The following is a 27,752-nucleotide window of genomic DNA, read 5'->3' as shown; positions in this document are numbered from 1 at the left end:
TTAAATATCGCATGGTTTCTCTTATATGAAAAACCCAAAATATAAATAGCAAAATGAAAGATAGATAATAGCTACTTGTATTACATTGAAATAAAGTTTTCCAAAAAAAAGATGAAAGGAAATAGGGAGCAAGATCTTTTTTACAAAAGGGAAGAGGAACGAGAGATGGAGAGGTGGGGAAGGGGATGAAAGAAATGAGATGTTGTGTCCTGGGCCGAGGATTTGCCTCAGTGGTTCTGGTGCCTGCCTCGCAAGCGCAAGGTCCCGAGTTCGATCCCTGGTACCAAAACAAAGCAAACGAAAAAGATGTTGCGTCCATGTACCAACTCCACATGATGAATGGAATCATTACATATGCAAACATGTACCAATGAGAAAGAACAAATGCAAAATTAGAAGGGAAAGTTATAAAGATTCAGAATGTTTATGGCCTTAATTGCTTTGCAAATATTTTCAAATTCCTCCTGTAAAGAAATTAAAATTAGGAATCATATTCACTTGGGTGTGGTAATTATGCAAGAAAAACGTAGACCTGTCCAGACACAGGCTTTAAGAAAGGGCCTCAGCTTCTCTGTAAAGATTCTGAGTGTGTGGGGACCACTCAGGACCAGATGAGGATTGTGTCCCGAGGCCCCAAACCCACAGGTGCTCAAATCTTCTGAAATGGAGTAATAGTCACATAAAACCTATGCATCGGCTCCCATATGCTTTAAGTCATCTCTAGATCACTTTTAATACCTCAATTCAATGTAAACAGTTGCCATATTATACTGGCTCAGGAATAAGGACAAGAAAAAAAGTCTGTGAACTTCAGTGCAGGTGAACTTAACAAAAATATGTCCCATCCAAGGTTGGTTGAATCTGTGGATGTGGAAGCTATGAATACAGAAGGCTGACTGTGCATGTTTACAGAATGTTTGATTCCTTCTTTTCTCCAGCTTTTTTCTCTTCTAATTAACTGAGAAACTGTCTATTCAGATCTCATTGGAGATGACTGTTTTTGCTGAATGTTAATTTACATATTCTAAAAATGTTCTTACTGACAACATATGCTTTTTTTTGAACCATATTTTATTTCTCCATGCTGGTGCATATGGGGCCAGAAGTCCTGGATTTTCCTAATGTGGTTTGTGAAGAATGAACTGACTTTGACTTCAAATCAGCTCTTTAAACTAGACTGTCAGTGACAAAAATATGCATCTTGAGAGTCCACAGCCAAACACAGAGCACAATGAAATTAAAAACTTGTAACCCCATCACTGTATCAACCACAGAATCTGCTGTATGCAGCAAAGTTCTGAACTGTTTGACTACAGAAACACAATTTCATTTGTCAAAGAGATATCTTCACTCCCATGTTCATTCAGCAGTGTTCATAATAGACAAGGTATGGCATCAACCTAAGTGTATATCAATGGATGGATGGATAAAGAAAATATATGCTGTGTAGACGATGAATGTTATTCAGTCTTAAAAGAGGAGGAAATCCTGTCATTTGGAATAACATGAACCCCTGGAAGCTATTATGTGAAGAGAAATAAGCCAGACATAGAAAGACAAATCCCCCACAATCTCACTTATATATGAACACTAAGGAAGTCAAACTCATAGAAGCAGAGAGTAGAATGGTGGTTACTGGGAGTGAGCAATGAGGATTGGGAAGACTTTGATCAAAGGAACAAAATTTCAGTTAGGTGGAAAGATCTATCTTACAATGTTGTCACTACAGTTCATAACAATACACTGTATACTTGAGAGTTGCTAACAGTAGCTTTTAAGTGTTCTCACCACAAAAAAGTGAGACAGTATTATTAATATATCCATTGCATAATGTATACATATTCCAAAGCATCATATTATACAACATAAATGTATACAACATTCGTCAATTTTTTAAAATCTAAAGACATTAGAAGAAAAAATGGAGTGTTATTTTCATTCCTTTGTAATTGTAGGGGAAAAAAACACCTTTGGCCCCTAGAGGGTGGTGGGCAGAAAGAAGTCAGAGCTGAGTGTCTGAGCCCCCCTCCTGCACCCCGGGCTGCCAGGCCTGCCAAAGAACACAGGAAAAGTGGCCAGTGCACATCTCAGAGCATTCAAGTGTGGGACACTGTTATACCCATGGGTTCATATATCTGAAGCCTCTCTCTGGTTTTTGGCAAGAGTAGTAAATATGCAAAAATTACAAAAGCCTCTTTACTCCTTTACATTCTCTCCTACACAAATGGAGTGTCTGCATCTTTCTCTCTCTCTCCACCCCCTCCTCTCTCTGTGCATATACCTAGCTTTCTCTCCTGAGTGCTCCAGGCTTTCCTTCTTATGAGAAACACAAGAATAGTATGAAAATACTTGAACTTGGCTACATTATGCAAATTCAAAGTTCTAAACTGGCAGATTTTCCCATCAAGACAGGAAACAAAACCCAAGCGAACCCCTTTAGTATTTTCCCTGATATTTCAGTGGTATTCCTCTTATAACTCAGATGTTTAGAGTAGCCCTACTAACTGAACAGAATTTTTCTTCTGCAGTATTTTATTGAAGTGTTTCAAGCAACATTAGCAGTACAATATTTACTGTAAGAATATCATACTTAATTGCTGCATGAATGTCATTAAGTTACCAAAATTAACATTATGAACACAAAATGGAAAAATGCTCCTCAAAAGAGGAAGATGTGCATTAACCACCAACAGGACAACACTATCTTCAAAAGACAGAGATAATGGAAAATAGTTCAGTCTATGTGTACATTGAGATCAGAGCCCTTCTATGTCTGTGACTCCAAAGATGCAAGATTTTGGAGGAGGTGGCTCAGGAAGGTCTCCAGCCGCTTTCTGGACCTGTATGCAATCAGTCCTCCCTTGTTGGCCCAGCGATCGACCCCAGTGGCTCCTGTGTTTTCCGTGTGATACAGCAGCTCCGGCAGACTCAGCCTTGCTCCTGCACTTCTTTCTAGGCATCCTTTCATGTCCACAATCCCCCCACCCATAGCCCTCAGGATGGCGTGCGGGGCACAGGTGTCCCACTTGAAGGTGGTGTCTTCAGAAAAGATGTAAACATCCACAAGGTCTTGGACCACACAAAGGCTCTTGTAACCAGCCCCAGCTGCCCGGAAGATGCTGTCTTCACACACCCGTGACAGTGCAGCTTTGATGGTCTCCTTTTCACTTGTACTAATGACAGCGGAGAAAGGGTGGGGGGATTTGCCCTCAGAGCTGGTGCTTGCAGGATGGGTTTTGCCACTGTTTTTAGAGGTGGTGGGCTGGAGTGAATAGATGTTGGTCCCCATGTAAGAAAGGCCCCAGTAGCACTCTCCTTTCCACCTGGAGAAGGAAAATTTCAGTTGATGGAATTGGTTATTTCATTTGCTTTCATTATCCATATTGCTTTCAAATTTAAGGACATGAAAAAATACATGATTCATCATTAACATGAGTTTCCACATCCCTAAGCCTGGAAATAGATATCAAATAGCTAATTTGTTTCTAAAAGTTACTCCTATGCATGCAGCTACCTGTATTGTTACAGAGTTAGGAATGCTTTCAATTTTATTGCATTATCGTCTCAATCTGGGACAACACTAAAATATTTCTGGGCTTTCCGGTCTCCAGAAACTACAAACTTTTATTAACACTTTTGGCATTTTAAGTTTAGCAGGAGAAAAGATGAACAGATACATCAATCTGCAAATTTCTTACAGTCTTTTATAACAAGTTTTCGTCATGGTGTGTCCTTTTTATTCTTGTATGCACTGGTTCCACTTTGGCTTGACACCAAAGGAGACTCACCATGTGGTTATTTTTGGCAAGAATGATGATAACAGCACTTTCCATTTATTAATGCATTTGCCTTCTATGTTGGGTAACTCACTCTATTTGCAGTTGAGGAAACAGAGGCTTAGAGAAAGTAAGGCGCCAAGGCCCAGGCAGCTCATATGTAGTAGTAGAATCTGCTTTCAAACCCAAAGGGTCTTACTCTAGAATCTGTAGCACTAACTGCTTTGTCCACTACCCCCAGTTCTAGGCCAGGAGTATGTCTGCACACTTCCCCAGTACTTCCTAATTTCTTACTGACCTTTTAAAGATGATTCCAAACCACATATTTCCTTTGGAAGAAAAAAGCAAGAGGTAGAGGGAAAATATCAAAATTCCAGAAATGTCAACTTATGTCTGTTAAAGAGTAAACTATTCTTATCCGAAGTAATTCAACATTTGATAAACATATGTAGTTCTATATGAATGGAAAAGTATGACCTATTTCAATAAAAAAACCAAGGCTGCTTTTTGCACTTGGACTTCACTATGCTGTCTGAGATTTCACAGGAAGGCCAAGGAGCGGGGAGGCTGAAAATACTGCCAGTGTGTGTGAGAACAGACACCCGAGTTGGGCTCACCCTGGCCACACCGATCAATCTTTGCATTGGACATTTTCCACACTTTTTTTAGTTTTGTCTAAGCTAAAGTTTAGATTTTACAAAAGTTCAACTGGATGTATAGTGATGACATCTATCTTGCTCCAAACGTATTGTAAGACAGAGTTTGCCTCCTACTAATTATATTTTGAGTGGATTCCAGAAACATAGAACAGGGTTGCTATACTGCACATATGAAAGGATGATTTCTGAAGATGTTACCTCTTAAAATTCCTACCAGCATACATGTGGGTCCAAATAAAATTATGCCAAATCCAGGACTGAAAATACAAAGAACTTTAATTCAAACCTGTGGACTTTTAGCAAGAACCCCCTAATGTATCCAGTCCTGGGAATGGCATGGCAATAAGCAAAACTGAGGTTTTAAGTTCTAAAAGCTATAATAGCTCAAAAGTGTCCATCTTTTACCTGAGTGTGTTTAGGTCTTGTGACACAAAAGGTTGGTTGATGACTCCCATCAGAGGCATCCCTGTCTGTATGTCATAGACACCAATTAAAATGGTGACACACTGAAGGCCACAGGGGAAAATCCCTTGGTTGGCTTTAACGTCAGCAGAACCTTTAATGTATTGATAGGTTGAATCTGAAAAAATGAAACAAACATGTTGAGATCCAGGTAAAGATTATTTAGAAAATAATGAATATATCTTGGCTTTCCTCACTGTGCAGACATAACAGGCGACACCTGCAAATTAAAGGAGGCAAGGTTTAGTTTGAGCTCGTGGTTCCAGAAGTTTCAGTCTATGCATGGTCGGTAGGCTCAAATGCAGAAATGGTATGGGGGAAGGGTTCGGGAGGAGGAAAGCTGCTCACATCATGGTGGCCAGGAAGCAGAGAGTAGGGAGAAACAGTGGAGGAAGTTACATCCACCCACATCACACCCCAGTGACCTGGCTCTTCTGACAAGGGCATCATATTCAGCTATTGAACTCATCAGTGGATGATTCTCCCATGATCCACTCACTTTCAAAAGCTCCGCCTCTGAACACATGAGGCTTTTGAAGGACATTCTAGATTTAACCATAACACATCTCTCAATTTTGTCCTACATCTCAATTTTATCTCTTCTACCCCTCTGGTTTTACCTTCGGATGTCACTGTATTGACTTGTTATTTGGCTTCTTGTATTTTCCTGCCTATATGAGAACTGATGGGAAAGGACATGTCCATAGTTCCTGTGGCATCTAGCACAATAACAAACACTCAAATATTCATCACATGGCAAAAGTATCTAAAAGCTAACAATTCAGGGAAACTGAAGGACTAGTCCAATGCAGATGGAAAAGCTTCCTTCCAGGAAGCTGGCAGAGATGGAATCACATATTACTATTCTATTATTTGGTTCCTCAAGTTAGAAGGAAGAATAGACAATGGTGAGGGCATAAGAGGAAAGAAATTGATGGTGCTCCTGTGAGGAGGAGTTGAAGAGCTGTGTTTCCCCTTAAGGGATACATCCAGGGAGCTAGCACACAGATAAGGATGTGCCTGGTAAAAGGTCTAGAGAGCTACAGTAGGTAACAGGGCCGCTTCAGGGTAGAACCAAGGGACAGGGGCTCCCTCTGTTTCTGAAATCCTAACTGATGCCAATGTACCCTCAAGTGAGGAAAGATTTTGGAAAAGAGTGTTCGTCTTCATATATAATCCAGTGGTGAATGTTATGTAATTCTCTGATAAACCATTTTTTTTCCTTCTATCTATCTTTCCTTCCTTCCTTCCTTCCCTTTCTCAATTTTTTTTCTTTCTGGTACAGGAGATGGAATTCGGGACCTTGCACTTGGGAGGCAGGCACAGCACCACTGAACTAAATCCCTGGCTTTGTTTTTGAGAAAAGGTCTTACTCTGTTTCCCAGGCTGGTCTTGAACCTCTGGGCTCAAGTGCTTTTCCTGCCTCAGCCTCTCAAATAGCTAAGATTACAGGTATGCACCACCATGCTCGGCTAGTGAAACCCATTTCTGTAACACTGTGTTCATGTGTCGTGGGATGGGCAGATTCGGGGAGGATGCCTGCTCAGCATAACATGGGCTCTCAGCTGTGTTGGGTGGTATATGTCAGGGAAGGGAAAACCATGTGAGGAACTTTTTAATATTAATACTGAAGACTTTGCATTAATGGCATCATTGAGAACATGGGCTACATTTTTTATTTTTTACTTTTTTTGGTACCTGGGATCGAACTCGGGTCCTTGTGCTTGTGTGGCAGGCGGTGGAACCACTGAGCTAAATCCCTGGCCCTGGGCAACATTTTTTAAACAATGAGCTATAGATTATGGTCCTCCTACAATAAGGACAAAAAATAATGGTAAGGTTTACACAGGCTTACAAACTGACTGCTCGTGAGACAGGGCTGTGTTCTACCTGACCTCCACTGTGTTATTCGCTGTTGCCTTATTTAATTGAATTAGTCAATGGTTAAAAACTGGGAGCTCTGACTTTAAAAACATGGATTTTGGTTTCTTTTAAAAGTCTGAAGATCTGGCCTGTATGTCCATACATCAAGATCTATTGGAGCTCAATGCTTTTCTATTAGCACGTGTCTCAATTGGTCATAAGTATATCATTTCATGCTCTCACGTACCAGTCTGGCCCCTGAGGTCTTTTAAAGATGAGTTAGTTCATTTTGTTAGAGATGTGCATATAAATGTGTGTACACGTAGCTGTAATATGCATGTCTATATGCAGAGCCATAACACAACATTACAGCATGTCTCCACCCTTATCATTTTGAAACTTAAAAAACTTCTAGGAAAGTGAAAACTACATTCTCAATAATTTTTATTTTCCCAAGGCAAAAAATGAAAATAAAAGGATGGTAAGCAAGAACACATAAAAGCAACCGCAGCAAACACAGTCTCTATACTTACCTATGGGATCCACCCAAATTCCCAGAATGTCCTGTGGAATGCTGATGTTTATGGAATCCAGAGCTGGGTCTCCGAAGGCAACATCCTGATGAACAACCTTGGCCAGCGCTTCAGATGCCAATCTGTTACCACTGAGGACTCTGCTAAGAAGCTCTGTGGTTTCTTCCTCTGTTGAGCACAGTTGTATGGTAATCTTTTCCCCTAGAATAAAGACAAACTAAAAGCCATTGCATATCAGGAGTTTCGGTGGAGAAAAAACAACATGAGGGTGGGTGAAAAGAGAGAGAAGGCCAAAGAGGAGGCGGTAAAAGCCATGCACTTAAGACTATGTGAAGGCATCCAGGTGTGGTGGTGCATGCCTGTAACCCCAGCACTCTGAGGCCGAGACAGGAGGATCACAAGTTCAAGCCCAGCCTGAGCAACTTAGTAACTTATGAGATCCCATCTCAAAGTAAAAAATAGAAAGGACTGATGATATAGTTCAGTATGAAGACCCAGGGTTCAATCCCCAGTACTGCAAAAACATTACACACACACACACACACACACACACACACACACACACACACACCCCAGGCACACAGAAGACTAGATGAGGGTAATGGATCCACACTTGTGGGTCCTGGACCTGGCTGACTGGCAGAATCACCTAGGGAACTTCACCAAGTCGCAAATCCCCAATGGCCTGATTCCCTTAACTCAAGAGGGCTTTGTATTCCAGGAACCAAAAGGCCTGCCCCCCAGAAAAATCGCCATGGACAGAATTTTGTATCCAATTTAAGGGGATCTATGGATTAGTAAAGAAACCCTGTGAATCCTTGATAAAATATTAGTTATTTCTTTTTTCCTTTTGACTTTTATTATGCATATGTTACTGTTTGCATAAAAATGTTATTGAAAAGAATGGAGGCTTAATAAGCATGCTGAAGGACTTCTACCTCCTTCTGTAATCCTTTTAGCTGAAAATTGTTTCAGTTCATTAATATAAGATGAAGTTTATTAATCTTTAAACATAGTAAAGTTATATAATTCAAAATGACACAGATAGGGATAGCTCCCCTCTACAGCACTGAGAAGCAGGATGTAAGAAAAGTTGCTTCTCCAAGAGAAGCCAAAATTACAAGTCCAAGTGCTTCCCCCCAGACTCCAACCGAAGGGAGGGAGGAAGTTCCTACAGATGGGCAAATTAATCATAAAAACTGACAGCAATGAAGAAAACAAAAAAACTCTCTAAAAACGAAAACATGGCACTGTGGGGCTCCCCGTATGCATTCACATACTCCTAGCTCTCCTTTCTGTTCCGCACCTGCATCCCAGGCGAGCCTGAGAGAAACTCACAGCTCCAGCCTCACCCCAGACCTGTTGAATTTTAACAAGATCCCGAGGTGAAGAAGTGATTGGTAAGGTTTGGGAAGCACAGTGTGAATCTACTACAATGAGGACTTGGGCTTTTGATTTTTTGTTTTTTCTGGGCTCGTGATGAGACCCAGGGCCTTGTACATGCCAGGCAAGCGCTTGACCACTGAGCTACGCCTCAGCCCACAGAGACAACTCTGAATCAGCAAGAAAACAGTCCCTTGAGTTTACTGAAATCACATCCAAATGAGACAGTTAAAGTTGGGGAATAATAATTCTAATCACTCCCAGATACTGAGCACTACTTTGGGCAAAAACTCATGGGATCCTCGTTCCAATGAGTAGTCATGTTGTACTACTCCTCTGCTTAAAACTGGCCAGGATATTCCCATCACACTTGGAGAAATCCAGTTCCCTGTCTATGATCTGCCGCTGCCTGCGCTCACACCATCTGGCCATCTTTCCGCATCTCCATGTTTCTTTGCCCTTTCAACACGAAAATGGATATGGAATGAGGCTTTTGTCCCCACAATTCTTGATAAATGGAGTACTAAAATAATATGAAATATTAAAATAATATGAAGTAGTCAATGGTAGGATTTCAAATGAGGGCTTCTTGTGAGCTAATTACAGGAGTCATTATTAACCTTCAGAACCTTAAAGGGGCTTTCTTTCTTCTTACTATCTTAGAACTAAGTGCATTGTAACACAGAGCCCATGAGAGACTACAAAGTTTTTTCTCTTTGTGTGCTTCTAGATATTTAACTATTTGTCCCATGATTAATGTTTTTTTGTTTTTTTTGTTTTTCGGTACTGGGGATCAGACTCAGGACCCTGCGCTTGTGAGGCAGGCGTAGCACCACTGAGCTAAATCCCCAGGCCCTCAGGATCAATGTTTAATGTTTACTATTTTAGAATTCTACCATTAAACAAAAACCCAAACAAACTAAAAAAAATCTCTGAAAATAATCAGATATTGTGATATTTTCCCCCTATAACACCAGGAGACTCTACCCACCGGAAACTAAGTAAGACTAAAAACATGATACCAGTCGTGCATGGTGGCACACTACTAGAGTCCCAGCTACTTAGGAGGTTTGGGTGGAGGGATCACCTAAGTCCAAGAATTGAGCCCAGCCTCGGCAACACAGCAATACCCCATCTCAAACAAAACACAGTGCCCAAACAAACAAAAAACTTGGTACTAAAAGGAACCTTTCAGTTGGTTTAAGTACCTTTACAGACATTCTGAGACCCAGAGAAATGAGAAGGTGACTGGTTTAAGATCACCCAGTATTTCAGGGCCAGGACCTCCTCACATTCTTAGCTAAGAGCCATGGACCCCTCAGGACATCCACAAATGGGCTTCTACCTAGGAACCGAAATTGTCCATACCACTGTACATCAATCTGGGGACACCAGGAACCCCCATTAGATTCCCAATGGGCCATACAACTTTCCTAAAGGTTAACTGACAAATTATTTAAATGATACATGGACTTGCTGGACTACTCTAAGAGAACATAAATCTCTAACTTAAATGGCATGATATTTCAATGAAAGAAGTTTAACATTCTACTATATCATGTTGTCTACACGGAAAGGCTTTCAAATATCCATTTATTTCATGGTGTAAATTGGAGATCAGAATACTATAAGAAAATTAAGTAACAAAGACATATTAAGATTCTTATACTTACCCAAATCATTAGTAAACTCATTAGATTCTTCTCCAAAAATGTTTTTTTCCAAGCCTGGAAACTGAATGATTCAGAATATGACAAAACCCAAAATAACAACAAAAACCCACACACATTTTCAATTCTGAACAGATTTCCATTTTACATTCCAAGTTAAATCACACAATTCTGAAATTCAGGAATTTCTAATTCTAGAAACAAATTGACATACGAAACTGAAGCCAGCTTGGTTCAGTGCTCAGTTTTCTAACGTATTCCTGTTCATCTGCCACTCAGAAAGTCTAAATCATGGTGGAGGACTGGTTTTTTTATGTCTTGTCCTTCTCCCATGTATAAGGACCATAGAACTAGAATGCTTGCAAAGGAGATATTTTAACTATTGCTCTTAAACAGCACACGAATGGCTTACACAAGGTAGTATTATAGGTCAAGTACCTAAATTACTAAGACTAGAAAGAAGAAGTGAGAAGATACCATTAGATTTTATTTGCATTTTTCAAATGGGTTTGTACCTATTGGACTTACCAATAGCTTTTTTTCAATATTACCTTGCTAGCCTGAAAAGCAAACTATTTTATTGACCAATAATTTATATATCAATACCAAATGAATAAATGGAGTCGTCAGAGCCTCCTCTCATCTCTGTATGATTGAGCAGCTTTCTGACACATATTGTTTCTGATCCTCAGTCGTAAAGACATTTTTCTCAAGATATGTGCCAAATGATGTTCCCTGATGATGTTCTCAGGGAACAAAAGCAAGGAAATGCTTCAAATACTGTAACTCCATTGCCTGCAGATGGTCAGAAGCTTTAATAATGCCAACAGCTACCACTTATTTTTTCCTCTCTCTTTACAAGCCTGCAAGAGCTGGCAACCAAGTTACTCAGCACGGACTAACGCTTTGTCTCCTAAGCCTGCTTACAGATCTTTGCTAAGGCTACTAGGATATGAAATAAAAATATTGTATATAACCGAAATTGAGTGACAGTACATACATTCTGGCGTTTACTTCATGAAGGAGCAATTGCCTGAACTTGTTACAACGCTCTGGGGTAAATATTAGCCTATAAAAATGAATGTCAATACATATCTAATCCAGTTGTTCAATTGTCCCTCAGTAACAAAAATAAAAGTTCTTCACTTAGTTGACTGGAGCCAGATGAGGCAAGAAAGAATATAGTTTGTAGAAATTTCATGGGGTCATTTATTCTTTTTTCCTGCCTATGGCTAACATTTATGTAAATGATTCTAAATGATTCTCCAAATTAGAATTTTATAGAATATATTCCACTATTTTATAATGCTTTCTGTCATAAGGTTCTATCTTCCTAAACATGGAAACATTATTGGATTATCATATAAAAGGCAATATAGTATTGCAAATAACAGACTCTGGAGCCAGCTTGTCTGTGTTCAAAAACTCGCCTGGCCACTCATTTTCTGTGTAATGTTAAGTTACCTAAATTCTCCATGCCCTTTTTAAAAATCCATTATATTAAAATAATGGTTCTTACCTCACAAAATCGTTATAAAAATTAGGTAAGTGAATATATTTAAAGTTCTTAGAACAGGGAGTATGTATCTGCTAATATTATTACCATTATTAATACTATTTTTGAATACCATTTCTCCAATTAGCTGAAGGTACTTAGAATCACCATCACTGTTACTTATGACAGTATTTTTCTAGTAGAATAAATGGAAGCTTTATCTAGGCACAAGCCCATAACAAAGGCAAATATGAGATAAATGATTAAGTCCAAAAGATAAGACTTAACTATATCAAGTTAAAAAATTAAGGTTATGAAACAGTGTGCTCTCATTTCTGTTGAAATAAATTATATGGGTCATGTGCACACAGGAACATGGAAAGAACATATTCTAACAATATCTAGCAGAACACAGCTGTGGTTTTCTCTAGTGGTGGGATTAAAAGGATTCTTAATTTTGCTTATGTCTCAGAGAGTATGTATTGTTTATTAAGATGAAACTCATTAATAAATGAGTGATTTTTAGTGAAACCCAATAAATGAAAGATTCTATACAGAATGTTCATCTCTAGGTGTTAAAATTGTGATTCTTGTGTTTTCTGTTCTGTATTTTAAAGATTTTCCTCAATGAATACTTTATTAATTTTGCAGTCCTAACAAGGGTGGAAACCCCAAGGTGTGTATTTGAAATCCAGCCTACGGGAGGTCAAAGTTATGCTATTCCACGGGGGAAAAACCACAGAGGCAAACTCCTGAGCCACCATCCTGTGACTGTTTTTACCTTGTTCTCCATGTTCTGTTTTATAACTTCCTGTACCAGCACATCAGCCAGGGTCTTGAAATCCAAGGTGAACTTCTTGTTCTTCTCTCCCTCCTTCTTCTCTTCGATGAGCAGCTGGAAGAGGGCTTCTTGCTGCCTGCACGCCCGGGCGATGTTGGCCGCTTTCTCGGAGACGCGGAGCAGCTCCCGGAGGATGTCGGACATTGCTGCCCTCACTTTTCAGCAGTGCCCACAGAAGGGGCACCCACCCTGTGAGCCGTCAGCTGGGGAAGCAAGCGTGAGAATGTGAAAGAGAAAGCACTGCACAGAGTGATGTCAGGGGCCTCCTGACTACCAGCAACCCATCCATCGGGCGGCCAACCGGGTCAGCCCCGCTGAGCAGCTAGCAGACCCACAGACAGAAGCTAACATCAAGAAACAGTATTTGCACTTGCAGAAATCCCTGAGACGAAGAACTGAATGATCAGAGAAAGAAAAATCTTGTAATGAGAATTTCTTACATACAGATCCCTAGCAGACAGGGGGCCACAGCAGTGTTAAAGGAAAGTCAGATTGCAGTGACCTTAAAATTATCCAGACCTTGAAGTGACCACATAGGTGCAGATGTGCTCATCTGTTCATTCACCCTGTGAGGAGGAGGGAGAAGTGGACAGATTTAGGCTGTCAGTTCCAGGCAACTTTCTTAGTGACAATCAGGCAGCAAGCACTGTGGAATCCTGCATTCTGAGGCCACTCTGGGTTCATCATAAGTTACTTTTCAGCCAACTTTCTCTTATCCTTCTATGAAAAAAAAAATCCATCTATGGGTTCCTCCACTATTAGTAAAATGGAGTGAACGGACAACCTGTTGTGAGTTGGAAAGTTCTGGCTTCTAAGAGTTTTATGCTATATTCCTTGGTCTATTGGGCCTATCTTGTCATTAGGAAACATTTCTCACTTTTTAATAGTAACCGCCTCTAATTAAAAGATTGAAAGCCAGATGTGGTGTTGCAAGTCTGTAATCCCAGCAAGGAGGCAGGGAGATTGCAAGTTTGAACCTAAACTGGGCAATTTCACAAAAGCCTTTCTCAAAATAAAACATAAAAGAGCTGGGGATTTAGCTTGGTGCAATAGCCTTGGGTTCAATCCCCAGTAGGAGAAGAAAAAAGAAATAAAGTTAAGGAAAAATGCACAAATAATTCCCATCTCCTCATTTGAGAATTATTGTGAAATTGTCTTGTTTTACAGTCAGGGAAACAAACTTAGGAAGGTTAAGTAACTTCTGCAAGGTTACGCAAGACTAAACGGCTGAGCTCAGAATCACTTGGATGCTTTACCATCGTAACAGATCATTTCCTCCATTGAGAGGAGTTTCCTGAATGGACTTTGAGAGACTGAAAATTAGTACATCTATGAAGATTTGGAACCAACAGGGTTAACTGAATAGTCATAGTGCTTATCTTAAGTTCGCTAAAAGAGATGTTTTCCTAGGATTATGGGTCGATTACCATGAGATCATACAGAATGGATCTCCAACCTCGATGGTAATAAAAGGAACATGAACAAAACAATGAGATATTCTCTTTAATAGTGATATATGTGTTTTGTTTTGTTTTTTGGTACCAGGGATCGAACTCGGGACCTTGTGCTTGTGAGGCAGGAAGCAGAACCACTGAGCTAAATCCCCCGGCCAGTGATATATATTTTAAAGTTAACATTCATCCCACAAGGGGTATGGTAGAGCAACTGTGACCCTCTGCAAGTGGACATTTGACAAAAGTGTACCAAAGCCCTACAGATGAAACTGATTTTTTAGTAACTCCAGACTTTCCTTAATTTGTTTTGAGAAATCAGGGTTGAGTTAAAATATTTTTACAGGAGGTAGGTAATATTTACAGTAGCAAAAGGTTGAAATAATCTTAAAGTTGGCTGGGGATTTAGCTCAGTGGTTCCGCTGCCTGCCTCACAAGCACAAGGACCCAAGTTCGATCCCCGGTACCAAAAAAAAAAAAAAAGAAATAATCTTAAAATTGGTAAATCTAGCATAGAATACTATAAGGTCAGCAACATCCTGTTTTTAAAGAATACTTAATAAAATGGAAATATACTAATGGTATGTCAAGTGGAAAACAACCTATGGCCATACATAGAATGATAATATGTTACCAATTTGTGTTTATACAGAAAGAGAAAGTGACAGAAGAGAAATCAGTAGGTGATATTTTGCTAACAGTTTTTTCTAAGTAGTAAGTTTGTGAATTACTTTTTTTACATTAGGGTTTTATGATTTTCAAATATTCTAAGTAAATATGTAGTGGTTTTATGATAAGGAATGTCATTTTAAAATATCTTAGGGCAAATGTCCAAACAAAATGGAACTACGGTAATAAACACAAAAAGCTTCCAGGTGGCAGAGAAGACGTAGTAAACGAAAACACCTGTCTACTTTCAAATCCCTTTTCTTTTAGGAATATGTTGGAAGATTCACCTTAGTTGGCTTGGAAAGGAAAACAGTTGCATTAATAAGCTAAGACATTTTGACTGGGAGATAATTTATGGCCATATGTGACATATAAGTGGCACAAATTACAAGCTATGTATAAAATACAGTGGACACTCGAGTTACAACCAACCTGACATACAAACAACTTGGGTTATGACCAGAATTTTAGTTTTAACTTATGACCAAAGTCTTGAGTTACCACTTGAATGCCTGCTACTTTTTCTTCCAGATGGTCTCAGATACAGATTTAACCCTTAAAGAGTTCTGGAAGGAAAATGATAGCATCCTCTCCTGTGTGGGGTCAACTGAGAAATCCTGGGCAGTGTCTCCCTGAGGACACTGAGATCTGCCTGTGTACAGGAGAGAGACTGTGAAGGCTGTGTAGAGGAGCCTGAGCCTTCACTGACCAACTTGAGTTAGAATCAGTCCTCAAGAACAAACTGAGTTTGTAAGTCAAGGGTCCACTGTACACAGAAAGATGCAAACACCTCCAGTAAAATAGAAGCCCAAGACTACAAATGTCATAGCCATAATTTTCACTTTCTACTAAATATTTTAGTTATTATAAGTTAAAGGAAAGGAATCAATGAACCAATAGTATTAAAAGTTTTTTGACTTAAATAAGGAGTGCAAAGATGTTAAGCTCAATTTGAAAACTTCAAAGTAAACAACATCAGTATTGTCTGTTACAGTCACCTTTGTTAAAACCTATTTGGTTTTTTTTCTGAAAAGCAACACTGTACAACTGAACTGTTGGGTACCCAGATGAGTTTCTTGCAGCTGCCTCCGGGAACCTGGAGCTGCTCCTCTCTGGATCTGACCTTCCTATCCTCCATGATGACCACTTCCTCACCTGAGCCTGGCTGCTTCTCAACCTGACCCATGGGAAATAGCTTTCAGCCGTCAACCAAAACAGGCACACAGACTTTAGAAACTCACAACCCCAAAGGGAATCCAGAGTTATCCCCAACTTCAGCCTCCATCACTCCCTGCTCAGTCCTGAGGCATCACTGTTGTATTTTACCAAACTCCAGGTGGAGCTCCCCAGCTTCTGGTTAATCCTACACTTTCTCCCACCACCCTAAATGCAGCACTTCTTCAGCTAGTTCTCTTTCTCACCAGGGTCCCAGATCTCTAAACTGCTGCCCACAGCCTACAGACAAGACTAATAATCTGCAGCCAGGTGGACATGGTATCAGATGCCTGTAGTTCCAGCACTCGGGGAGGCTGAGGCAGGAGGATTGCATTTTTAAGCCCAGCCTGAGCAAGGTCATTTAGCAAGACTCTGTTTTAAAATAAAAAATAAAAAGGGGTAGGGATGTAGCTCAGTGTAAGGGCCCTGGGTTCAATCCTCAGTAGTGATATAAAAACTAATGTGCAGTGGACCTATTACTTTTTGGCTGAATAGACCATTTCTTCCGAACAAATTAGGTCTCGTACTGTTTTCTGTGTAAGCTGCTTCCTCCTGCCTCCCTCTGTCCCCACTCAGGTGCAGCAGTCATGCCGCAGTCCAGCGGGGAGCCCTGGACAACCCATGCTCACCTTGACTGACCCAGCTTGAGATCGTTTATCTACAGAGAAACTGAGGGCTACATCCAATCAGAATGTATGGTTTATCAATACTTATTAACACTCATGGAAAATATCTTTCAGGATTTTAAAAGCAAATTTACACACCCACCATTCCCCTTACACACTTACGCCCCTCACTTCAGGGCCAGCTGGTGAAACCTTACAGGTACAATGGTGCTGCTATCAGCCATTCATGTGGACAGTAGGTCAAAGGTGGTTTAAGTTAAACATATTTTAAGTTATGGCACTTATCATAATTCAATGGCCTCGCCTAGAGAAGAAATTCCTTTTGATAAGTTTCTTAAAAGGTGTTCTGGGCTGAGGATTTAGCTCAGTGGTTCTGCCACCTGCCTCGCAAGCAGAAGGACCTGAGATCGATCCCCAGTACCAAAAAAACAAAACAAAATACACAAAAGGTGTTCTGAGAATCACCTGTATCAGAATTACTACTGTTGTTAGTAGCCACGTAAAGATTCAATCCCCAGCCAGTTGACAGAAGCCTACACTGTTAACCAGTACTCAGGCCAATAAAATTATTTTCCATAAATTGATAGCTGTTAAAGAAATTACTAATTATTGGATAATCATCAGCACCTTGGTATGATACACATTACACAGCAAACATATCTAGCTGACGTCTGTGACCTATCTGAGCATTATAAATCACTTTTTGACACCTGACTTCCCTTTTATTCTCAATAATATAAAACCTTTTCTCAGCTGATCCTCAGACTCACTGTCAAGTATGCTGCTGGGTAGTGAAATTTCACCCATCGGTTTCCACTGGTCTCTCTTAACCATCTGCCCAGCACAGGTGGTGGACTGGGATAACTCATGTGGCATCTCTAGTGCTTTTTCTATTAGTTTGTTGTCTGAAACTGTTGCTAAGACTTAATGACAGGAGTTGATGTTCTCACAGTTCTTGGGGCTGGAAGGCCAAGGTCAAGGTGTCAACAGCTTTGGGTTCCCTAAGTGCCCCTTGGCTTACCGCCAGCCCTTCTGTGTGTCCTCACCTGGCCTTTCCTCTGTAGGCATGAATCTCTGGTGTCTTTCCCCCCTCTCAGAAGGACACTAGTCAGATTGGATGGAGACCCCCTTGTATGCCCTCATGTAATCTTTAAGGTCCTTTCTCCAAATGCAGCCACCTCTTGATATCCTGGGGGGATTCCAGGATCCCCATAGTACAAAATATGTGAATGCTCAAATCTCTTATATAGAATGATAGAGTATTTGCGTATAATTTACACACATCCTCCTGCATGCTTTAAATTATCTCTAGATTACTTATAATACTCAACTCAACGTAAATGCATATTATACTGTATTGCTAGGGACTAATGATAAAAAATGTGTACATGTTCATTTTAGACAATTTTTTCAAACACTTTCAATCTGCAGTTGGTTGAGTCCATGGGCACAGGACCTGTGACTACGAGAGCTGATGGCACAGTCACATGTAGGAGTGCTTCGACACACGAGTGATAGAGGAACATGAGTTCCTCTCCTGAGAGAGATGCCCGGGTGATCTCAGCGAATGCCAACGCAATCTATTCTTTATCTTTTGTTTTCTAGCCAAACAGAAAAAATGGATTGGATTCTCTTCCTCATTTACATGGTCAGAATGCTTAATTCTGTGAGGGGAACTCTCCAAGGAGGAGCTTTTCACCTCACCAGCCACATCACTGGAGATGGGGTGGGCAATGAGATAATCTCTCTCATAAGCCTTGCTTTGTGTTTTTTTGGTATCTGGGACCAAACTCAGGACCTTGCACTTGCAAGGCAGGCGGTGGCAGAACCACTGAGCTAAATCCCAGGCCTCATAAGCCTTGCTTTGTAAGAACTTATTTCCAATCACATTTCAGTGGGCTTAAAGAAGTTTCAGTCCTCACCACCTCCAACTAAATGTAGATCTCTATAGTAATATAACACTATATCGCAATGCCAGAATTAGAAGCTTTTCAGTGATTCTCAAGTCTGGTTTTAGAAATAGTTTTAAAAACAAAGATCAGGAAAAAAAACTAACCTCGACAAAGATAGAACTGAAGTTTTAATTCTAGCCATTCTATCATCTTATTAGATCATCAGTGGCTTAAAAATCATATTTGGGACTGGAGGTGTAGCTAGCTCAGTGGGGCCTTGGGTTTGATTCCAAGAGAGGTGGGGAGAGAGAGAGGAAGAAGAAAAAGGGAGGCAGGGGACATATCTGAATAGTTCACCCATATTTCAGGGGCAGTAAACAACATAATGGGAAAGACACAGGCTTTGAAATCCAACAGACCTGGCTTCAAAACCTAGCTCTACTGTTACCTACCTGTGTACATCAGGTAATTTACTTAGCCTCTCTGGCCTCTTCTCAGCTGTAATGTGAAGGCAATACTTACCTTGCAATGATGCTATGAAGATCAAATTCTATCTCACTGGGAGAATACTCAGCACAGAGCCCTGCACACAGTCAGTAATAAGCAGCAACTGTGTCTATTAAATACACTCTCACAGAAACCACAGTCATGGGTCTTGAGAAATAAGAGGTTGGCAAGTTTACATGGGTCACTCCAACATTTTTCTGAAAATTTACAGTCTACTAAATCCAGAAGCCTGGGAACACCTTCTAATTCTCTGAATCACCCAGATTAAAGCTACTTTACGCAGGCTAGCTCTGATTGCTTCCGTTTCTGGGCATCTGGGCGGAAACTCTGGCTCCTAATGGCTGGCAGACAGACTACTCTGGCTTCATGGTGGGCCATCCGCAGGGGCGTGGGCGACCCACTTGCCAAGGGGACATTTTATCAGGAGACTTTCTGAGGACTCCAGGACCCTGGGGGGTCTGTTCTTATGTGGAGAGCCTGTCTGTACCGGAAGCGGGCTGTGCTCACTGTCCACAGGGACAGAGCGTGATGACAGAATAAGGACCCGCAGCCAAACAGACTGCTCTAGTGAACGGCAAATGAGTCAAGTCATGTCCCTTGATGTCCCCTCCTTCCAGCAGAGGCTCCAATACTTCTGCAGAGCCCAAGTTCTTTTGTCCCTTAACACTGACTCCACCCAACCCCATCATTCAGGCTCAACCCAGCCTGAGGAATGCCAGTGTGAAGCCACTGTGCCGTAGCTCTGCCTGCCCGAGTGGCTGCTGTGGGAAAGGGCTGGCTTCCACGAAGTACCTTGGTGATTTCCAAGAAGGTGACTGTCCTGACCTTGCTTAAGGGGGTCCAGCTGTCCAGGAGTCCCCAACATGGACGCGCATGGAGGTGTGGCCAAGGCTCTATTCAGCTCACATTACTCTTAAGAGGGGAAACTGACTTCATTCCACCTCTCCTTTGTTCCATCCTTGGGCTGCCTCGGGAGTGGAGATTGGAAGCTGCCCTGGCAAAAGGGACAGGGGAACGGAAGCACTGTGTGCACCACCCAATATAGTAGCTGATTTCCCACTTCCTATCCACTTACTCTCATGCTCTAGAAATTCTATATCCTCACAAATGAGGTTCCCACTGGTTGGCGTGACTTTTCACTTGCTTTCTCTACCACTCATCTTCTCAGAATCAATTCGAGGCAAGAAACCTCATTAAAAAAGAATTATCCAAATGGCTAATAAACATATGAGAAGGTAAGCTACTTAATTAGGAACTAGGAAAATGCAACTTGAAATCTCAACAGAATACTGCTACATTTCTAGTGGAGTAGCTAAAATTAAAGACTAAAATTTTCAAGTTTTGGTGAAGATACCGAGCAATGGGAACACTTTACACAGTGCTAGCAGGAGTGAAATTGGCACAACCATTTTGGAAAGCCACTTGCAATGTGTGGAATTTAAGCATAATCCATGATAACAATTTTCCTTCTATATACATACCCAACTGAAATTCATGCACTTATGGATTAGAAGACATGTTCCAAAGTATTTATGAGCAGCATTATTTGTAATAATCCCACACTGGCAATAACCCATATAATTATCAATAATAAAATAAACGGGGGCCAGGGATTTAGCTCAGTGGTTCCATCGTTTGCCTTGCAAGCGCAAGGACTCGAGTTCAATCCCTGGTACCAAATAAATAAATAAATATAAAATAAAATAAAATAAACGGTAGCATATTCATACGGCAAAATACCACACAACTGTGAAAGCGAATGAACTCCTACAATAGGCAACAATATGGATACAGCTCATAAAAACAGGGTCAAGCGAAGAAATCACATGTGAAAGATACACTGCTATTTAATTCAGTCAAAGTTCAAAACTAGAGAAAACTAAGCTGTGGTGTTAAAGTCACACTGGTGTGTACCTTTGGCAAGCAAGGAGGGGTTAGTGGTGGGGAGGCTGTGAAGGCAGCTCCAGGCAGCTATGCTTTGGATCTGAGTATGGCTGGTGACATGCATGGCTGACTTTGAGTAGATTCATTAAGCTATGCACTAAGGAACTCCACACTCTTAGGCGGGCATTTTTTTTTTTTGTGCCGGGGATCGAACTATGCATGCATTTTTAATTCAACAAAAGGTGTGTGTGTGCACGTGTGAGTGTGTGTGTAAGGAGGAGACTCAGTTCAGCTCTTGGCTTCTCCAGGAGAGCCATTCCTGACTCCTAGGGCATGGGGGAACAGAGATGGCCAAATCTCCATCTCCGCTGTCCTGTAACACACCGTCTATCGGTTTACGTGTGCACGCTGTCTGGCAAGAGATCCCAACATGGGTAGTTTCTTCTGAGTCTTGGCGCATACTTCAGAGGTGTTCAATAAATGTTGGCTGATGACTTTCCTCTTAGCTTTGCAAATACAGAATTCATCTTTGTCATCGTGTTTATTGTACTTTGATTTTATCAACACTACCCAGGTGCTGTTAGGCACACAAGCCCATCTTTGTTTATATAAAAGTCTATCTCTATTCTGTATTCATTTGTAAAAGTGAACCACAGCTATATCTGGATGACTAGCATTTTGGAGCACTAAATCAGAATCTGAAATGATACTTTATCCTTGACAAGATTAATTAGCTAATTAAATTGCCAAAAACAGTAAATTCGGTTTTGTTAAAAAAAAAAAGACATTCAATATGGGATGTACACAGCCATCTATTTAATTCCAATATTTCTCATGCCCTCCTTCCCAACCTTCAAATAATGCTAACAAGCAAGCCACATATACACTGGTTGCATCCTGGCTCTGCTAAGACCATTAAAGGACCACATTAGCCCACATTTTTGCTCACTGATGCCCAAAGCAATAGGCCACTGTTCAGGTAGCTTGTCTGGTGCTAATGCTATGTTTTCCAAATTACTAAGGTCAACCACTAATTGGAACATGTTATAAATTCCAATGTTTGAGATCTTCCCCTGGGAGATACTGAATCAGTAGATCTGCTCTGAGAAAAGGAATGGCCCCGCAGATGGTTTTTATCTGGTACTCTACGGAAAAGCCAGGTACCAGGGTCTCACCTCTGTCTGTCCCTTACTGGTGACTTAGGAGAAGAACTGGGACTCCCAATGGCCACTGCTCTTCAGATGAGTCAACTTAACTTTGTCCTTTTAAACAAAAATTTAGTGCTGGGGAGGAGATCCAAGTTGATCTACATTGTGACTATTCCACATTAGAGTAACACTTATGTAAAGCAGGCATGTCAGAATTCCCAGCACTTAATCTGAAAATTATGAACGTATTCCACTTGGAAATACTTTCATATTTCTTATTAGTACATGTTTGCAGTACATAATGATTACATTCACCCTGGGGGATGTATATATGTACATAATACATCTTAACAGAAATATCTTTAGGGCCGGCGATTTAGCTCAGCGGTTTCGCCACCTGCTGTGCAAATGCAAGAACCTGAGTTCGATCTCCGGTACCAAAAAAAAAAAAAAAGAAAAGAAAACAGAAATATCTTTAAACTGGAAGTGACCCCTTTTATCTTTTCCATAGTTAGGAACATTTCATATATAGAAATTTCCTTCATTTAGACTTTTTTCTATCTGCTATGTTCCAACTATATGCTTAAATGTTTGTATGCTGAGAGGTTTTTAGAACACCTGAAATGTCACAAATGAAATCTAAAATTGCATAAAGTCCAAAAAATAAAAGATTCAGGGCTGGGGATTTAGCTCAGTGGCACCACGCCTGCCTCACAAGTGCAAGGTCCTGAGTTCAATCTCCAGTACCAAAAATAAAAAAAAATAAAAATAAAAATAAAGATTCAGTGTAACTATCTCAATTAAATTTTTTTCTTTTGGTACCAGGGATTGAACTCGGAACCTTATGCTTGTGAGGCAGGCGGCAGAACCACTGAGCTAAATCCCAGCCCTATCTCAACTAATTTTAAAAATATAAATTTAGTGCATAACTCAAGGCAAAATCCAGAGACAAGCTATATGCCTTGTAGAAAGAATACAGATGCCAGTAGAATGTTATTTATAGTTTTGATCATTGTCAGTCAGAACCTAGAGTCCTACTACTCAAGTCCTTTTTGAATGGAACATTTATTGATCATTAAGGGAAACTGGCCAGCTTCCTGGACTCTTGAAGCCCTTACAGGGAGCATGGACTCGCTTCATGCTCGCTGTGTCTTATCTTCACATGCCATCGCGCGTGTGGCAGAAAGAGGCTTGCCCTCAATTCGGCCACAGCACAGCTATTCTCAGGCTCTGCTCTGCCCTTCAGAGACCCAGGGTACAACCCTGGCCATGGAACTGAGGCTCCTGGGGATTCATTTTTCTCACTTTTGTAAGCATAAACGAGAAAGAGAAGAAGGGCCGTGACGTCTGGGTGGGATGATTTCGGTGGGCTGTTCCTCTTCAAAACTTCCCCATATCGTTTTGTTTTTTGTGGTACCGGGGATTGAACCCCAGTCTTTGTCCCCAGCCCTTTTTATACTTTAGAGACAGGGTCTCGCTAGGTTGTACAGGCCAGGCTCAACCTTATGATTCTCCTGTCTCAGCCTCCTAATGTGCTATGATTACAGGTGTGCACCACCACACCCAGCCTAAATGTCCCTGTTTTTTTGTATCTAGTTTCCATATTTAAAAAAAAAGGTGGGATTATTCGGCCTTAAAAAGCAATGGAATTCTGACATATGCAACAACACTGGTTAACCCTGAAGATACCATGCTAAGTAAAATAAGCCATCCTCAAAAGGTCAAATACTACATGATTCCACTTAGGAGGGACCCAGACTAGCACACTCAAGTACACAGAAGTACAACGGTGGCTAAGGGGCCAAGGAGAGCGTAATGGAGAGTGCTGTTTAATGGGCATAAAGTTCTAGTTCGGGAAGAAAAATTCTGGACATGGACAGGGGTGATAGTTGCACACTGACATGACCATACTTAATGCTGCTGAGCTCTACATCAAAAGATGGTTAAAGTGGTAAACCTGATATACATGTATTTTACAGGAAGTCACAGGGAATGCACACCTTAAAAGCATCTGACATTCCTCCTCTATCTACCTAAAAAGCATAATAAATGTATAGATGGAACGAAGCACACAAAAAAGAGGCTGGGGTAGGGATATGAAAATTAGGTAGAAAGAAGAGCGCTAGGTTATTTGCCTTGATGCTGAGTTTGCAAAGCAATCATGGAGGTCTTTAATATGTGCCCTGTGTTTCTGTGCAGTGGTTTGGGTGTGGGTTGGGGGTGGGGGGGGGGCAATGGACTATGAGGAAAGCTCCCAACTCATTCCTCTGGGCATACAGCTGTCTCTATTGTAAAGACCTGGAGAGCAGGAAACTCGCTCCATCTCCCCAGGATACATGCACTGTGGGAATTCTGGAAACGGATTGATTTTCATTCCATTAGAGATAAACATGTTTAAAAGGATTTTCTTGCACCAAAATTAATCTGTAAAGGATTATTCAGTATGCAAATTTTAGGATTACAACTATTAGAAAACATGAGTTGAAAGAGCTCTTCAGAGAGCCTTATGGAAGATTATTATTTATTTCTGCAATAATAAATTACTTGATCTAAAATACATCTCCTGAATGTTAAAGTAAGAAAGCAGGTGTTATAGAATATTATTTCTGGGTGTAGCAGTGTATTTCCTAGCATTCTATTTATTGTTCCACTCTGTACAAGTAAATTTTTGGTTTTTTTACAAATATTTGCAAAATGAATGCTCAAATATAATATTTGCCTTTAAAGGAACACAAAGTGATAAAAGAATATTTATAGTATCTTTTTATTTGATAAGTTCAAAGTACTAAAATGATATAAATGGCTCAGTAAAACCACAGTAATACATAATTATACTAATTCTTTTGCATTCTTGCTAATTCTTCAACCATAAATAAATGTCTAAACTGGTTAATATTTATTTTCTTGATCTGATTATTTTTATTCCCCTCATTCTTTGCTCTCATGAGTCTTATAATGTCATATTTTAATAACAGGCCTTTAATTATTCCCTCTCAAAAAAGGAAGAAAAGAAAAATGCAATATAAGGAGAAGGAAGAAAAATATAAATTCTGATAGTTTCCATTATGGTAATTAATCTAAATGAATTAGTTAATATTTGTTGTTTAGGATTTTTAATATTTTAATGTTTAATATTTTAACTATTTTGCTAATTTGTTTTTATATATAACTATTTTTATGGCCAAGTAAAGTTTTCTTTTTTTGTTGTTGCTGGCTTAGGGAATCAATTTAGTAAAAGTTACAAATAGGTTACTTAGGGTTTGGGTTAGGGTTATTTGGATGCTTACCTTTCTTATATTTAATCAGCACAAAAGTGGTAACAAACCTGTTAAAGAAATTATCAGGTGCAATATTTTCCTGTGGATGATTGCTCACAGTAATCTGAATTAAATACCCATTACTAAAATATTCCTGTACCGTGAAAGAATATTGCATACCACATAAAAGAAACCAAATATGCAAAAACAGGTTTACAGAATTCACTCACTTAACTACGAAAGGATAGCGAAGTTTCAGATTTCCTAAATGAGTGACATCATCAATTACTCATAGCTCTCATTTAAGAACATTTTACGCGCTGGAATCTTAAATTACGTCAGCCGCTCATCTCACTGACAGTGGTTTACCAATCTATCTTTCCAAACCTGCTGCGGGGGCGGGGCGGGCTCATCTTTTAAACTTTCACCATCTGTGCCCACTTGGAAGTATCTTCTTTCCATTAGAATTTTACCAGCTTGCAACCTGGGAATCTTCAATTCCGGCCCTGCACCTGCCAACTAGCCTAGGCATTTCAAAAATCACTCAAATTTGGGAAACTAATCATGGGAGATGGGAAGCAAAATTTTTCCACTTTCTACATAGAGTGTTAGCTTCATTACTAGATTTAAAATATTTTAACCGGGACCTTTATAAAGTCTCACCCCTGGAAAAAGTTCTCATATACACCGTCTTCACCCCTAAAAAATGAATGTTTGTCGGCACCGGGGATGGAGCTCAGTGGTTCCGCCTCCTGCCTCGCAAGCCCAAGGTCCCGAGTTCGATCTCCGGTACCAAAAAAAAAAAAAATGTTTGTTTCTATTGATCACTTTATATATCATAAAATCTTTGAGGCGATTTCTGTATAACATGAAACAGCATGACATTTTCTAATTGCTTTAGAGATAGAAATAAAAGAGCAAATGCCTATATAATGAATTACCTTTATGACTTGTTCCATAGGCCTTTTGTGTCCAATAAGAAATTTCTTTTTTTAGGGCCACTACAAGCATGGCTATAATTTAAATCTATAATAAGATATTTCACATCAAAGGGCATGTGTCTAAGCTGTAATTTCCAAGCATGCAGTGGTTTAGTTCAAAAGTTTAAGTGGTAGTTTATTCGACGCAAAAAGTAGTGCAACTAAACTTTAAAAGTAATAAAAATATCCTCAAGAACTTAAAAATAAAACCCGTACTAAACAGCAAACAAATATCTGCATGAAAAAATAAAGAGTCCTTCCACTGCCTTCAATTTTCTCCTGGTATCCCCTATTTGAAGAACTCAGAGCGAGGCCAGTCAACTAATTGAGTCCAGAGTGGTTGGGGGTTATTTTCACACTAGGTTATTAGCAGGCTGAGCAGAGCTAGGACTCAGGAGAAAGGGCCCCAGACTGCTTTCCTACCTTCCGCACCTCGGGCAAATCTGCTGCTCCAACGCCTCACAGCTAGCTTAACGCTGGAAATCTCCAAAAGACACGCCGAGGCCGTGCACACTGACTGCCCTTCTCAGGAGGTACTGGGAAAGGCAGGGGTTTTCGTGCACGCCGCGCGTCTAGTCGCCCACAGGTCGGCCCACCCCGTGTGAGCGGTTTCCTCCACCCCTCGCGACTCTGCACCTCTCAGAAGACCTCCTCCCAAGAAGACCAAGAGCAAGGGCTCCGCGATTTTCCGAACCGAGTCTGGTCCTGTTTACTTATCACGCCGGTGGCCAGAGACAGCCGGGCGCCGCCCCTCGGCCGCACCTCTCAAAAGCGGGGGCCCGGGCCGCACAGCTCCGCCGCCGCCCCGCGCTTCCGCCCGGCGGAGCCGCTGCGCTCTTTCAGTGGCGGCGACTGCCCCCTCCCGCCCCGCTGCCCTCGGAGCCGGGCCAGGACGCAGAGGCAGGCGGGCCTCCCTCGCGGCTGGCCGCGCTCACCTGCCCTCGCTCCGGGGCGACGCTGGACCGGGCCCGACTCAGCGAGCCAGGGACGCGGGAGGAGCGCGCCGGGCCCTTCGGGATGCGGAGCCGAGCGCGAGGCTGCAGCCGGGCGAGAGCGGAAGCGGCGGGGAGGTCACAGCCCACGCGCCGCCTCCTGGGGGCCCGGGGGACCCGGCGATCGCAACGGCGTCACAGGAGAGCCGGGGGTTCGGGGGCGGGCGCGGGGTCACCTCCGGCGCACGCGTGCTTCCCGGGACCGCCCGCAGACTCACGGAATGCGGCTCCGGCTCCTCCCGGCCCGGCGCCGCAGGGTCCCGGGGACGACCCCCGCTCCCCACCCGGGTCACGGCCCCGCCGCCCGCCGGCTCCACCCCGCCCGGGCCCCGCACCTGCGGAGCCGCCCGCCTGGGACAGGGAGGGGGGGACAGGGACGGGGCGGGGATTTAGGGGCGCCGCCCGCTCCGCTAGCTGGGGTGGCTGGCGGGGTCGTCTCGCCTCCTACT

At 41.4% G+C, this 27,752-nt stretch overlaps 1 protein-coding gene across 7 annotated transcripts; it reads right to left on the bottom strand.

Moving 5' to 3' along the window:
* Positions 1-27,752, bottom strand: Inpp1 (inositol polyphosphate-1-phosphatase). 7 transcript variants are annotated; one of them, XM_013067151.3, is made up of 6 exons: positions 27,639-27,752; positions 12,623-12,885; positions 10,350-10,410; positions 7,294-7,494; positions 4,841-5,015; positions 1-3,323 (listed from the first exon to the last, which is right to left on the bottom strand). In XM_013067151.3, the coding sequence occupies exons 2-6, from the start codon at positions 12,824-12,826 to the stop codon at positions 2,768-2,770; spliced, it is 1,197 nt and encodes a 398-aa protein (XP_012922605.2). In that variant the 5' UTR covers positions 12,827-12,885; positions 27,639-27,752; the 3' UTR covers positions 1-2,767. The 7 variants fall into 7 exon arrangements, with proteins under 7 accessions (XP_012922605.2, XP_004869038.2, XP_004869034.2 ...); XM_004868981.4 differs by lacking the exon at positions 27,639-27,752 and adding an exon at positions 27,522-27,536; XM_004868977.4 differs by lacking the exon at positions 27,639-27,752 and adding an exon at positions 27,247-27,377.

This window comes from Heterocephalus glaber, unplaced genomic scaffold, assembly GCF_053883595.1.
Source record: "Heterocephalus glaber isolate CG9 unplaced genomic scaffold, H.glaber_assembly_v1.0 deba00001190, whole genome shotgun sequence".
NCBI lineage: Eukaryota > Metazoa > Chordata > Mammalia > Rodentia > Bathyergidae > Heterocephalus > Heterocephalus glaber.
This window is presented reverse-complemented; position numbering and strand designations above follow the sequence as displayed.

Excerpts from the sequence above, each read along its gene's own strand:
- Inpp1 (XM_013067151.3), bottom strand. The coding sequence starts at position 12,826 with ATGTCCGACATCCTCCGGGAGCTGCTCCGCGTCTCCGAGAAAGCGGCC. Across the intron at positions 7,495-10,349 it reads TGAGTTTACTAATGATTTGG|GGGAAAAGATTACCATACAA; the intron begins GTAAGTATAAGA and ends TCTTTATTCTAG. Across the intron at positions 3,324-4,840 it reads CAAGACCTAAACACACTCAG|GTGGAAAGGAGAGTGCTACT; the intron begins GTAAAAGATGGA and ends TTCCTTCTCCAG.